The 14,697-nt window shown below is 43.2% G+C and overlaps 1 protein-coding gene across 1 annotated transcript in view; it reads left to right on the forward strand.

The window, feature by feature from the left end:
* Nucleotides 1–1,053: 1,053 nt before the first annotated feature.
* ALG5 (ALG5 dolichyl-phosphate beta-glucosyltransferase) overlaps nt 1,054–14,697 on the forward strand; it is a 33,539-nt gene continuing 19,895 nt past the window's right edge. The window contains exons 1-5 of the mRNA XM_082675530.1: nt 1,054–1,185; nt 4,578–4,749; nt 5,107–5,153; nt 7,256–7,324; nt 12,102–12,194. Of these exons, the coding sequence (XP_082531656.1) occupies nt 1,120–1,185; nt 4,578–4,749; nt 5,107–5,153; nt 7,256–7,324; nt 12,102–12,194 (447 nt within the window). The 5' untranslated portion in view covers nt 1,054–1,119. The remainder of the gene's footprint in view (nt 1,186–4,577; nt 4,750–5,106; nt 5,154–7,255; nt 7,325–12,101; nt 12,195–14,697) is intronic.

Here is a 14,697-nt window from a genome sequence, read left to right on the forward strand (position 1 = left end):
CCTTCTCCCGCTGCCGGGTATCTAGAAGGCAGGGTGGAGTGGGTGGAGCGGGCGGCGTGGGGAAGGTTTCCAGCCTGCATTTGCTTAGACTTCCCCTAGTCAGACGCCCCTCGAGGTTTCCTAGACTTTGACACGTTTTGACGAATCGGCTATTACAGAAGTGATGAGTGCCTGTTTAGAGACTGGTGGTTGAAGAGTTTCAGAGAAAACCGACCTTATATAAAGCAAAGAATCAGGTGTTGAGTGTGGAGCATAATTCCAGTGTTTCAGGGTCCTTTTCCCTTCTCCTTCTTATTCTGGGCCCTGGGCTTGCCTTCTCCCAGGTAAAAGCCTCCCTGCTCCAGCACCGAAGAATTACGTAAATTTTCTGTGCGCTCGTTTTCCGCACCAGGTGACATTTACAGGTGCCGGGAGCGGGCTCCAAAGGAGCAGCTTTTGTTGTATCCTGTGTCGTGGCTCAAGACCTCCATCTCCTTCGTATAAAATACAGGGCATCCAATTCAGTTTGAATGTCAGATAAACAAAGAGTACACCCAAAGTAGTTCGTGTTATTGTTACCAGAAGCTGGGGGAGAACTGGGAAAGTTTTAGAAATAGATGGTGGTGATGGTTGCAGGAAATTGTGAATGCAGTTAATGCCACTGTAGTGTACACATAAAGTGGTTAAAATGGGAAATTTTATGTTTTATCACAGTTTTAAAAAATTAATGTAATATACCAAAAACAAATGGGTGGGTTATATGGTCTGTGAGTTTTATTTTAATAATGCTGTTAAAAAACGATTCGTTTCCTATGTGAAATTCAACTTATGTGGACATCCTGAATTTGTACTTGCCAATTCCGGCAACCTTACTACGGTGGAACAGAGAGTCGGCCCCCCGCCCTCCCCAAAACGGACTGAGCGCCTCCTATACAATTACATATTCTTCGCCTTGCCGCGCGGGGGCGCTGTGGGCGGCGCGGGCTCCAGGGTCGTGGCTGGGTCTGGCCGCGGCGACGCTGTGGGCGGCGGGCGCCCGGCTGGCGCTGTCTCTCTGCGGGTGGGAGGCGGGGCTGCGCGGCCGCACTTCCGCATGTGTGTAGGCGCGGGATAGGGCGGGCGGCTTCGCCGGCATGGAGGATGGCTCCGCTCCTGCTGCAACTGGCGGTGATCGGCGCGGCGCTGGCGGCTGTAGCCCTGATTCTGGTGAGGAGAGGGGTTGGAGACCGACGCGGGCCTGGGCTCACTGCTCTCCGGGAGACTCGGGCCCCAGGCATCCTCTCCTCCGCGCTGCCGGCTCTTGGGCGTGTCCCTTGCACCATACTTCCTCTGAGCCTTGACCCCAGAATTTCCTCTGCTAGAATTTCACACCCCCTTTCTTCCGTTCTTTATGTTTACTTTAGAGCTTTATATCCCTGCGTGCCCAGAGCCTAGTACTTGTGTTTACTGGGACATGCCCACCCTGTCTTATGTCACCCCTGGTCCCCGGACTCTGCCCACCCGCCTTCTGAGCCCCGACCTCTCCAAGATTTCCTCCCGGGTCTGCAATCGCTGTAGTTCTGGCCCCATCGGGAAGGTCTTGAGCCCCCAGAAAGTGTGTGCTTTCTAGACACTCCCTTTCCTGGTGTAGTTAAGCAAATAGAAAGTGTTGACAGCACTGACAAGAGCCGCCTGTTACAGATTGGATAAATCAGCGGATCAGGAAGACCCACTAGGGACATAGGAAGACCAAGATAGACAAGGCCTGGTGTTATCATACGCCTGGGGGTCGTTATATCCTAGAATTCAACACCCTAAGCTTGCTGCCTCTAGAAGAGACAGTACAGGGGAATTCAAACTACGATTTTCTTTGCCATTACTGTGGAAACACGGAAACATTGTAACACCTGCTGATCCATAGGTAATAGGAAATTTGTTAAGTGAGCTTTCTCCCATATAATTGGAATGGGCCTGCCTCTAGTTTGTAAATGGAGCGTTTTCCGCTTCCTTGACGTTAAGGTTAGCAGCCTAGATAGCATTGCCAGGAAGGCCACTTTGCCATCTGGCCAGAATGTATGGCTTAAAAGTAGTGTAGATAGAGAAAAAGTGGTGTATCCTGACTTCTTTAGGGTTTATGTCTGGGTGAGAGAGGAGTCCTCTCTTTCCCTTAGTGTATATGGAGATTTGCGGGGGAGGGAGGTTTCAGGTTTTGGGTTGGGCAGAGCTTGACAGAATCCTAGACTGAATCTGCCTTGTGTTGACTGTGTTGCACAGATTTAAATGTGTACGTTATGAGATTGTACTGGAAGTATTTGATCCTATTAGCCAGAACTGGTTATAAAAGCTGTTATTTATTGAGTACTTACAGTATGTTGGGTATTGTATTCAGCATTCAACAGGGATTATCTCGTTTGATCTTTAAAACAGTGCTGACAGAAATGTTATCATTAGCTTCCTTTGACTGGTGAGGAAGCTGATGAGCTGGTATGCAAATGTCACCCAACTAGTGGAACTTTGTTTTTTTTTTCAATGAATATATATGTATATGTGTGTATATATACACACACACACACACACACACACACATACATACATGTATCTCCCCACTGTCTCCTCACCCCACTTCCTTTCTGAATTACTTTTGAAGCAAATTCAAGGCATAACATTTTATCCGTAAATCTTAAGCATTTATCTCCGAAGATAGGACCCCCTTTTTAAAATAAAACCACAATAAGGTTATTGCAGATTTTTTTTAACATTGTTCAGTGATTTCAAATACTGCATCAGTTCAAATGCCTCATGTATGTGTTAGTAAATTGGTTTGTTCCATTCAGTATTCACACACACTTAGCACTCGATTGGTATGTCTCAAGTCTCTTAAATTATAACAATTTCTCCTCCCTTTTTTTCCTTTTCTTTAATAAGCGGTCATTTGTCCTGTAGAATTTCTCACAGTCTGGATTTTACTAATTTTATCCCTTAAGTGACTTTTAACGTCTTACTCTGTCCCCTGAATTTCCTGTAAACTGCTAGTTACATCTAGAGATTTGATGAAATGCATGTTTGTTTTAATCAAAAGAAGTGTGTGAGTGATGCTGATTACTTCCTTTTGTGTCGTGTCAGGAGGTGTGTTAATCTCTGATTTTCTTTGGTATTAAGAGGGATTCTTGGGTTCAGGAGTTGTTAGCTTGACCCACCGATTATGAAGTGTGTCATTAACCTAGTGGTTTAGCAGTCATTGATGATCACTGCCTAAATCCAGTATTTCACTGTGGGTTGCAAAGTGGAATATTCTGACTGTATCATTCCTTCTTCATGTATTACCTGGAATTTTATAATGAAAAAAATTTCATCCTCAGCTATTTGATAACGCTGAAATATCTTTCATATATAAAAGGTAAGATAAAAGGCACGTTTTCAAAATAATGAGATGGTTCCCTGGCATCTTACAAAGGTGACTAATTTTTTATATTTAGTATCATGAATCCGTGATATAAAACTTTTCATGTGTTTTAATACATTGCATTAATTATTCTTTTTGATGCTTAAAATTTCCCCCTCACAGGCCAATGGGAGCCTGTCAAGTTGGCTACTTTGTCATGATTGTTGGTAGCCTCCTTGCTTTCCCATCTCTGACCACCATTGTACATTTCCTGGCCTGGACCTGAATCAGCCATTCCTCTTAGGAACATTGGTTACTTTTAATAGGAAATTGAATTTAGAAACCACAATCTGGACACTAGGGGTGCAGAGCAGGAACTCTTTAGCCACTAGTCTGGGTACTGCCTTCATATTCATACTAATCAGAAGCATATTCAGTTTCAGTATGTACCCAATAGAATATTATAAATGGTCACTGAAGTACAAATGAGTAGCATTCCAAAAGTTGGTAGGTTGATTGTTTTGAAAGCAGAAAGTATACCAATGGAAACAATGTTACAAAGAATGGTTATTTCCAGGGCTAGGTCCCCACTGAATATGGAAGGGGGTTATATAATGTTAGCAGTGGGATGGTGCCTACAGCCTACAAGTTTGATACCTGACTCCAAAAAATAGTGTATTCTGAATTCAAATCTGGGATAAGTATCAAGAATATATTCTTAAGCACTACTGATCCCTACTCTGGGGGTTGGGGGACTCTTCCCTTCCTACGCTGGGTCAACCTGGTCTCAGATGGGAGGTCTGCCCTCACCCAGAAGCTCTACCTGCAGTGTGTCCTCGATCACATAGGCTCCAAGTGGAATGGGGCCTCGCTGTGTGTGTACCAGGGGTCAGGAGTTGAGGGCATCTCAGAGTAGATGGCACTTCTGTAATGACTGTTCCCTTTTATATCTGGGGTGACAGAGGCTGGAGAATGACAAGTGAGAGGAGACAAAGAGCCTCCTAGAGCATTAGGGAAAATGCTTAGTTAGGGAAAAAAAAGGACAATAATAATCAGTTCAAAAATAGGGAACTGACTGGTTTGAATTTTGAAGTCACCTCCAGACCATTGTTAATGGACTAAAACAATAAATATTTCACCTCAGGGTGAAAAAATCATGTAAATGATGTATTCTAATGTAGCAAATGTTTAAAAAGGTCAACATAACACAATTTCTTATTAACATATCTGCCTTTAGATTTCCTTTGTTGCATTTATAACTGCTACAGAGATGCCACACCTGCATCGACATGAAGACGAGAAGTTCTTCTTAAATGCCAGAGTCCAGAGGGAAGCCTTACCCAGCATACGGGACTCGCCTACCAAGCAGCTTTCTGTGGTCGTGCCTTCATACAATGAAGAAAAACGGTGTAAGCCCTACTCGATTTTTTTGGTAAGGGGTAATTTGGGAAGAAAAGGACATTTAAAGTATGGACTTGGCCAGAACGTTGATACCTGTGGGCTATGGAGAGTGCACAGTTGGTAGTTGTAGTTCAGAAGAGAAAGAATGAGTGTTAGCAGCCGCATCAGGTCTAGGGCTGAAGTGTTCTAGAGGAGTGATGAGCAAGAGGTGAACAGAAGACAGACATTCCAGGTGGAAATGGCCACTGGGGGGCAGTCCAGGAGGGACTTGTTGGGTTATTCAGGCATTTTCCATATGCAAACTGTTCTGGGACTGGGAAAGTTATTTTCAAAAGCAATTTTTAATATATATTTTTTTCTTTAAGTGCCTGTAATGATGGATGAAGCTCTGGGCTATCTAGAGGAGAGACAGGTATTGTGTTTTCTCGTCCAGTATGGGGTCTAATTAAAAGTAGAGCAGGTCATCAAGCTGTGGACCCCGGGGCTAGATCCACTGTGAGAGGCAGTGCCATCCGTTCTCGGGCCATCGTGGTCCTGGCCTCTGTGCTCAGCATGTTGCCAGCCGTCAGCCATTTGCAGGCAAGCCCGACAGCACACTCCCTCCAGAGCAAACAGGAAAGCTGATGTTCCTCTTACGGACTCTCCCTCCCCCCTTTGATCCTCTCTTGCCTGATGATATACTTAAAATTGAGTGATAGTGTGTCTGCAGACTTTGTATGACAGCACAATGCTGTTTTTGCTTTTGTGACTTTTTAAGTAAGACGTTTATTTGAAAAAGACCTATAACTAGAGTGAAATCATTTTGTATGTCTTTATTATTCTGAAGAGTCCCCCCTCATTTATTTTCCTCTGCTTTCTCTGCATAAAGAGAAGAAAAGTAGCATGTGCCCCTCTTTTGTATCTGCTGCCATTGGAATCTCTTGGGAGAGTTTAAGAAAATAAGTAAGATTTATGGATGTTTCTTTTTTTTAGAAAACTCCTTGTTTTGATTTACTTTGTTTTAGGTTTTTTTGTGTAAAGGGAAAAGAGAAGATTCATCGAAAGAGGGAAAAAAAGAGGAAGAGGACTGAGCCCTTATTATATTTGAGCTTCTGCCTCTTCTATTATGTGTAATCTGCACACCAGCCACGTGGACTAGGTTGTGTTATTTTTTTTTGCGAGAAAATAGGCCCAAAATGCTAACTTGCCCGAGGTCATAAAGCTAAGAAGTGGCACAGCCACGTGGAACCTGCACCCCTGACTTCAGACCTCATGGCTTTGCCTTGTATACCTCGTAGCCTCTGAGTGGTGCTCAGGAGGGCAGCCAGGGGAGCACAGGAGGCCCATGGAGACTTGGTCCGTGTTCACCTTCAACTCCCTCCCAGTCTCTGGTCTCCTTTCTGTCCTTGGCCTTTTTCCTTTATGTGCTTTGTGCACTTATATTTATGTTCATATTTATACATATCAACACTAAAACAATTGTTTCTTTTTTTAAATTTTTTTTATTGAAGTAGAGTTGATTTACAATGCTGTGCCAATCTCCGCTGTACGGCAAAGTGACTCAGTTATACACATGTATACATTCTTTTTTTAATATTCTTTTTTATTATGGCTTATCACAGGATATTGAATATAGTTCCCTGTGCTGTACATTGGGACCTTGTTGTTTATCCATTCTAAATGTAATAGTTTGCATCTACCAACCCCAAACTCCCAGTCCATCCCACCCCCCCCACCACCACCTTTGGCAACCACAAGTCTGTCCTCTATGTCTATGAGTCTGTTTCCGTTCTGTAGATAGGTTCATCTGTGCCATATTTTAGATTCCACATATAAGTGATATCATATGGTATTTGTCTTTCTCTTTCTGACTTACTTCACTTAGTATAATAATCTCTAGTTGCATTCATGTTGCTGCAAATGGCATTATTTCATTCTTTTTTATGACTAATATTCCATTGTATATATATATACCACATTTTCTTTATCCATTCATCTGTTGATGGACATTTAGGTTGTTTCCATGTTTTGGCTATTGTGAACAGTGATGCTGTGAACATAGGGGTGCATATATCTTTTTGAATTATAGTTTTGTCTGGGTGTATTCCCAGGAGTGGGATTGCTGGATCATATGGTAATTCTGCTTTTAGTTTTCTGAGGAACCTTCATACTGTTTTTCATAGTGGCTGTATCAACTGACATTCCCACCAACAGTGTAGGAAGGTTCCCTCTTCTCCACACCCTCTCCAGCATTTATTTGTAGACTTTATAATGATGGCCATTCTGACTGGTATGAGGTGGTACCTCATTGCAGTTTTGATTTGCATTTCTCTAATAATTAGTGATGTTGAGCATCTTTTCATGTGCCTACTGGCCATCTGTATGTCTGCTTTGGAGAAAGTCTGTTAAGGTCTTCTGCACATTTTTCAATTGGGTTATTTGTAAAACAGTTGTTTCTTAACTTCCTTACAACTTTATTAGAAATCTTGATGGCAGTCATGCCAAATTGTGGTATTTTATCTTTGCTTCTTGCAGAAACAAGATCCTACATTCACTTATGAAGTAATAGTAGTTGATGATGGCAGCAAAGACGAGACTTCAAAGGTAAGTAAACTTGCTTTTAGAATTGCCAACAGATGGAATAATCTGCAAATGTAAAATCATATTTCCGCTCGTCAGAGAACCCTAAAGGTGTGCCAGATGCTCTCCATTTAACATAAGTGGGTAGTAGAAAAAGCAGAGAGATGTCATATATGGGAAGCTGGAAAATATACCCGCCTTTCCACTGCTCCTTGAGACCAGGGAAGCTTGGAAGGTCACCAGATAGGGAGAGAGTACACATAACAACAGTTCACCTTGGCCTCTGGGGAACCCTCTTTGCCCACCAATTTATGGTTCCTTTTATTCTAAGCATAATTCTTTTCTCTATGCTCCACCTTAAATTATGGTTTCTAAAGTAGTCATGCAAATAGGAAGACACCTTCATATCTGCCCCTGGGGATTGGGTATGTCCTTTGGCCTACCCCACAGTCCCTTCTAGATTGACCCATGGAGTGACAGTATCTTAGGGTTTATCCTCTCTCCTTCCTGCATTCCTAGACCTGTAACTACTGGGCCCTGGTGCATTAATCCTGCAGTAGTACATGTATTAAATCTTGTCAGTGATCCTGATAAATTACTCTCCAAACATCTAAGTATTTTTGTTATTATGACTGCTTCACATTTTGGTTTTTGACACTCATGTTTCTATAATAAAAAATTCACTTACGGTGCTATTAATATTCCTGTTAAATGGCAACATAATAGATCTTAAATATACAAGGGAATATCTGTTCACCTGATTATTCATCAGTTATGATTTTGGTCAACTCCAGCTGTGCAGGAAGTGCTGGACACTGGCTGGACCCCACAGGTACACGCGCCTGCCCCCTGGTATAAGGAGCCCCCAGGATAGTCAGGCAGCACGGCTCCAATTTCTGTAATGCAGGTAAAAATGGAGCCAAAGAGAAAGATGCTGAAAAGAATTTGAGAGAAAGAGAACTAAACCTCTAAGGGTGATAATGACTAGGAACATGGAGGATAGTATATTCAAATTGAAAAAAATATATAATGTAAACAAAGGCATAGAGGCCTGAAAGTATTGGTGGATCTGTGTTAGGAAGAGTAGGTGCTGCACTTGGAATAGTATGACTTGAAAGATGAACACAAACTGTCCCACAGTTTATTAGTATATGAAGGGAGTGGTGTAGAAAGTCAGCATCGGGCATCTACTGCTGAGATGACCGAGCAGCCTCAGCCCTGCTGAGAAGAAGCAGCTTTTCCTGAAGAGTATTTCCTTCAAGGCCTTTTGCCATGTGAGTCTCAGGCTGCTCTCTGGAAGGATCCAAGAGGGAGAGGTTCACACTTGTTCCCAAGGTTGGGAGAAACAGAAAACTTGAAATCATAGTTTGTAAAATTTTTTTTTTAAAAAAAGAAAAAAGAACTCTTTTCCCCTAAGTTGAGTATTTATTATCTTCCCGTAACACGTTTCACTCTCTGAGGGGTCTGGGAAAAAATTTAGATATAGTTCTTGTTCTTAAGGAATTTTAAACTAAGGGGTAAAATTTATGCCAAAGTACAGAATAAGAGAGTATTGCATTTGTACAGAGATATTTATTATACCCTCAAATAACATAAGATGCCAGAAAGGTAAGCATTCCATGTGAGCTGAATTCACAAATGGTGAGCAAGTGTCAGCTGCTGCCGTGTTCTGCAGGGCATACTGTGAAGTGTCAGTGTCTGTATAAGCCAAGCAGGTGGGCCTCAGTGGTGTTTGTTTCCTTCAAAGCCAGATCACGTCCCCTTTAGAAAGAGCCCTCATCCTCGCCTGGTCAAGTGCCTTTCAGTGCACTCAGCTGCATGCCCAGTGACTCCATCTTCCTGGTTTGGGTCTTATGATGACTATCATGCTTTCTGCCACCCCAGAATAAACATCAGCAACTCAAATAAATGTTCTCTGAATAGACATTTCTTGAGCCATTAACATGAGTCAAGGAGTAGGACTGGTGCTAAAATACAAAGATGGAGCCCTGCCTCTACCTTCAAGGACTTCACATCCAATACTGGAGACACGCTCCAGAGAAATAGAGCACAATGTGTTCGATATTTTCATCAGTTAGAAAGTGTCTCATGAGGGGAGCTTATGTAACAGAAAGTGTTTGATTATCTCATACGCCAGAAGGTCTGGACATTGTTGTTTCAGCATTTGGACAGTGTCAAGTGGCTGGATCCCTGTCTTTTCAGTTACCACACTCTCCCTCATCATCAAACGGGCACAGCTCCAAATATCACTGATCCTGAGGCAGTTGAGACAGTCAGGACATTAAGAATTCTCTTGTGTGCCTCTCTCCTTTTATAACCAGGAATAAAAATCTTCACAAGAAGCTCCCACCCTCCAGCAGACCTCCCCTAGAGTCCATGAGGCAGAACTTTGGTGATATGGCCACCTTTGCCTGCAAGCGGGGCTGGGAAAGTATAAATACATGGTAAAGAGGATTTGGACCAATAATGATTCATCTCCTAGGACTGCACACACTGTCACTATGCAGACTGGGGCCAAAGGAGCAAGGAAGGAGGTGTTGTTTGTTGGGTAAGCAGCTAACAGTGCCACCACAGTCCTATAATAAGAGTATGTACAAAGGACGGTGGCTACCCTTGTTCACTGATATTAATCAATTCCAGGCTGTGTGTCAGGCACTAAAATATTAATCCTTGGGACTTCCCTGGTGGCACAGTGGTTAAGAATCCACCTGTCAATGCAGGGGACACAGGGATCGCCCTGGTCCAGGAAGATCCCACATGCCGCAGAGCAACTAAGCCCGTGAGCCGCAACTATTGAGCCCACGCGCTCTAGGGCCCGCATGCCACAACTACTGAGCCCACACGCCTAGAGCCTGTGCTCTGCAACAAGAGAAGCCACTGCAGTGAGAAGTCTGCACACCGCAACAAGAGTAGCAACAAGCCTGCGCACAGCAGCCAAGATCCAAAGCAGCCAAAAAAAAAAAATATATACATATATATATATATATATATATACACACACACACATATATACATATATACACATATATATACATGTATATATTAATCATTGGCTTTAAGTAGCTCATAGCCAAGTGGGGAGGGGTACAGTTCATTACTAAATGAGTGGTGCAGAGTGATCTATAGCAAATATAGATCACTGTTCCATGACTTTGATTATTAATAATAATGAAGTCAGGAAAGTTTCAGGCATCCCGGAGTCTTGAGCCTGTTCCTAGTGGGAAGGCTCTACAGATCTACAGATGAGAGATCTATCTGATCTACAGATGAGAGAAGTAACAGTTGAATGGGAAAATGCATTAGGAATACTTATTAGAATTATACTTTTTCCCTGGGGAAGGTGACGATGGGCGTGGAAGCTAGGAAGAAGAAATGGTGTTTGAGCTGAGTCTGAAGACAGGAGTGCAAACATCAGATAAGAATAGCTTCACAGGGGTTTCCCTGGTGACGCAGTGATTAAGAATCCACCTGCCAATGCATGGGACACAGGTTCGAGCCCTGGTCCAGGAAGATCCCACATGCCACGGAACAGCTAAGCCTGTGCGCCACCACTACTGAGCCTGTGCTCTAGAGCCCGCGAGCCACAAGTACTGAGCCCACATGCCACAGCTACTGAAGCCCGCATGCCTAGAACCTGTGCTCCGCAACAAGAGAGGCCACTGCAATGAGAAGCCCGTGCACCGCAACAAAGAGTAGCCCCAGCTCACCACAGCTAGAGAAAGGCCACACGCAGCAATGGAGACCCAATGCAGCCAAAAATAAATAAATAAAAATTAAAAAAAAATAACTTCACAACTGCCTATGGAAATGAGCCTCAGAGGCAAGGGGTGATGAAGAGGTTCTGCAGAGGGTGATGTGGAAAAGCAAAGGGCATGAGCCACACCCCAATGGCTTGAAGTCTAAATGAGGGACAAAGAGATGTTGATAGCAAATACAGATCACCATTTCATGACTTTGATACTAGATCAAAGAGTAATGGCAGTCGCTTAAGATAATAGTGAAGTCAAAGGAAAATGTTTAAGATGCTGGAGTTTTGAGCATATTAGAGGCTGAGGACCCAGAAAAGAGGAAGAGATTGAAGATTCAGAAGAGGACAGATCGTGGATGATTATCTGCTGAGAGCCAGGAATTCGAGTGAGAAGATTTGGGGAAAATGGTCTAGGATACAAACAGCTTCTCTGCGGAATGAGGTCAGTTGCTGACAAGTAAACAGGTCATTAGGCAGTATTGGGAGCCCAATCATAAATGTGTACCAGGGCTTCCCTGGTGGCGCAGTGGTTGAGAGTCCGCCTGCCGATGCAGGGGACACGGGTTCGTGCAGTCCGGGAAGATCCCACATGCCGCGGAGCAGCTAGGCCCGTGAGCCATGGCCGCTGAGCCTGCGTGTCCGGAGCCTGTGCTCTGCAACGGGAGAGGCCGCGACAGTAAGAGGCCCGCGTAACACACACACACAAAAAAAAATGTGTACCAGTCAATTAGAGCATGGGTTTTATTTTTACTTTTTCTAGCAGCTTGGTAGCCTAGGCAAAAAAGTCAAGAGAATAAGAGATGGCCACTGCCTGTTCTGGTGTTTCCTCTGCAGGAAAGTGAATTGTGACTTCGACCTAGTAGGTCAGTGTCGGATCTTGGCACCAGGAATTCAACAACTCCTCTCGGCCACCAAAATGTGCGGTGGGTATAATCTAGTCACAAGGAGAGGGCAATTAGAATAGCAGTGTTTAAGCCAAAATCAGAGACCCAGTTTATATTGCTGTCTTGGAATTCAAATTTATTTTATTCTGACTTTTATATAATTTGACAGGTAGCTTTTAAATATTGCCAGAAATATGGAAGTGACAAAGTTCGAGTGATAACGCTGGTGAAGAATCGTGGGAAAGGCGGAGCTATTAGGATGGTAATACCTAATTTCAGCATTTTTATTTGAAATATAAAGGTATTTTGAATAACCTCTTTTGCAGATTACAGTACATGTATGTCCTACAGCCAGCTAGTTAAATACTAGTCTTTCAAATTAGTGGTAAATTGCTTTTAATAATAACTTCATGCATATATGTACATATAATATCCAATTAAAAAATATCATGCCATATCTATAACATACTGGGTGACTCAGGAAAATGTTTATCTTGTTCAAAGTTGAAAACATTGCCCTCTGTCTCTTATGTGTCTTTGACATAGTTACCAGATAATACGATTACATGATTTTTTGCAGTTTACAAAATGCGTTCATGTATTGAGTTTTACCTATATGAAGGTGCTATGCAAAACATGGTAGTGTGAATTAAGATAAATCTGGGACTTCCCTGGTGGTCCAGTGGTCAGGACTCCATGCTTCCACTGCAGGGGTCTGGGAACTAGGATCCCCAAAAACTGCACAGTGTGACTGAAAAGAAAAAGATAAATCTGATATGGTCATTCCTGATGTAATTTGCAGTCTAATACAAAAAGTGATTGTACTTATGAGAGAGGCACAGATGAGGTACAGTAGAAGTTCCAGCAAAGAAGAGGTTACTTTCAGCAGAGGCATATCAGGTAGGAATCAAGATACACTGAAAAAGATCTAAAAGCAAGATATGTGAAAGAAAATCCAAACAACAGTGCCTTAAATGATGTAGAGGTTAATTTATTTATTTTGTGCCTCCCAAAGAAGTCTAGATGTAGGCAGTGCAGGGCTCATTCAACAACTCCGTGTCCTCAGGAACCCAGCTTCCTGCCTTTTCGCTCCCTCTTCCTCCTGCCCACCTGCATACAAAGTGACTGCGGGAGCATCAGCCATTACCTCCTCATTCCAGACAGGAAGGGTAGAGGGCAAAAGACGCACGCCAGTTAGTTTGTCCCTTCTAAGGAACCTTCCCAGAAGCTCCACCCAGTGACTGGCCAGAACAGGGTCACGGAGCCACCCCTATTTCCAAGGAAGGCTGAGAGATGTTTTTTCTGACATTTTCATTCTCGGCCAAATCAGGGTTTCATTTGTAAGGAAGAAGAAAAGAATAGGTATTAGGTAACTAGCAACCTTGGGCACATGAGTAAAATAGCAAACTTCACAAAAGATATGTCCCTGAAGCCAGGCCTCCAACGATGGTGAACACTGGCTTCCACTTGCTGACTGATTATTTTGAGCTGAACAGCAAAAATTTACCACGTCAACATGATTATCACATTTAAACCTCCTCACATCATCTCAGTGAGTTAGGTCCTATTATTTTGATTATATAGATGAGGAAATTGAGACATAGATAGGTAAAGTGACTTACTCAACGCCACATAGATATTAAGGCAAGATTTGGATTGGGTTGATTTAACCATGAAATCGTGCTCTTCACCTCCCTGATCCCATATGGAGAAAGATTTGAGAGAAGAGCATGCCAGTCAGCAGAGCAAGAAAAGACAGAAGTAGGAACTCTTGGGGTATGTACTAGAAGCAGTGAGTTTTCTCTGACAGGGTCACAGGATATGCAGAAAGGAGAAAAAGAAAATAAGATTGATGCAATATCATCGTGGGCTTTAAATGCACCCATTCATTTATTTATTCAGCCCACATTTGAGTGCTCACTAAGTGCCACGTACTTCATTAGAGATGCCAAGATGAAAGATACCTGTCCTGTCCGTAGGGTATCATAGTTCACTAGTGTTATAAATGCTCCAGTATAAATGCTCTGGGAGGAGCAGCAAAGACTTCCCACAGGAGATAAATTCTGGATGGACTCTTGAAGGAGGATTAGGAATTCTCTAGGCAAAATTCGAGGCAGGGAGCTTGCAGAGGAGAACATGAACAAAGACACAACAAAGGAACTTCTAGTGGTACATGAGGCTTGACTTTAGAGATACGCTGGAGGGTTATGTGGGTGTAGATCACAGACTTCAGGCTAGAGGCTGCTAGACTTTCACCATTGACAGAGTGACAGCAGCCAGCGCAGTGGTGTAGGCAAGGTACCATGAATATTTGGATTATGATGGTGACACAACAGAGGAAGAGGAAGAGACGAATATGAGAGGTATGCAAAGTGAGGTAGAATTGTGTCAGGTGATCGGAGAGAGCAATGAGTTACCAGTAAGTAGCCTTGGGTACCTGAGAGGGGGAGGATGTCGTTAGAGAAGAGGTGAAACACTGGAAGAGGAGCTGGTTTAAGAGACAATATGTTTAGTTGAGTTTGAGCCATACTGAGTTTGAGATGCCAAGTAGTGGTATCCAGAATAGCCTGGTGGAGAGGGTGTGAGAGCCATCCACATGTGTCAGCTGAGAGTTGAAGCCATTCAGTTGGCAAGGAAGAGGGTATAGAAGGAAAAGAGGGCCAAGAACCAAGCCTTGGGGCAAAGAGGCACATGAGGAAGAAGAAAAATCAGAAAGAACAGAGGGGAGAGGGTGTGACTGAATGGACAACTGTGGGAGCAGCTAA

The sequence above is a fragment of the Grampus griseus genome, assembly GCF_964374135.1.
Source record: "Grampus griseus genome assembly, chromosome: 18".
NCBI lineage: Eukaryota > Metazoa > Chordata > Mammalia > Artiodactyla > Delphinidae > Grampus > Grampus griseus.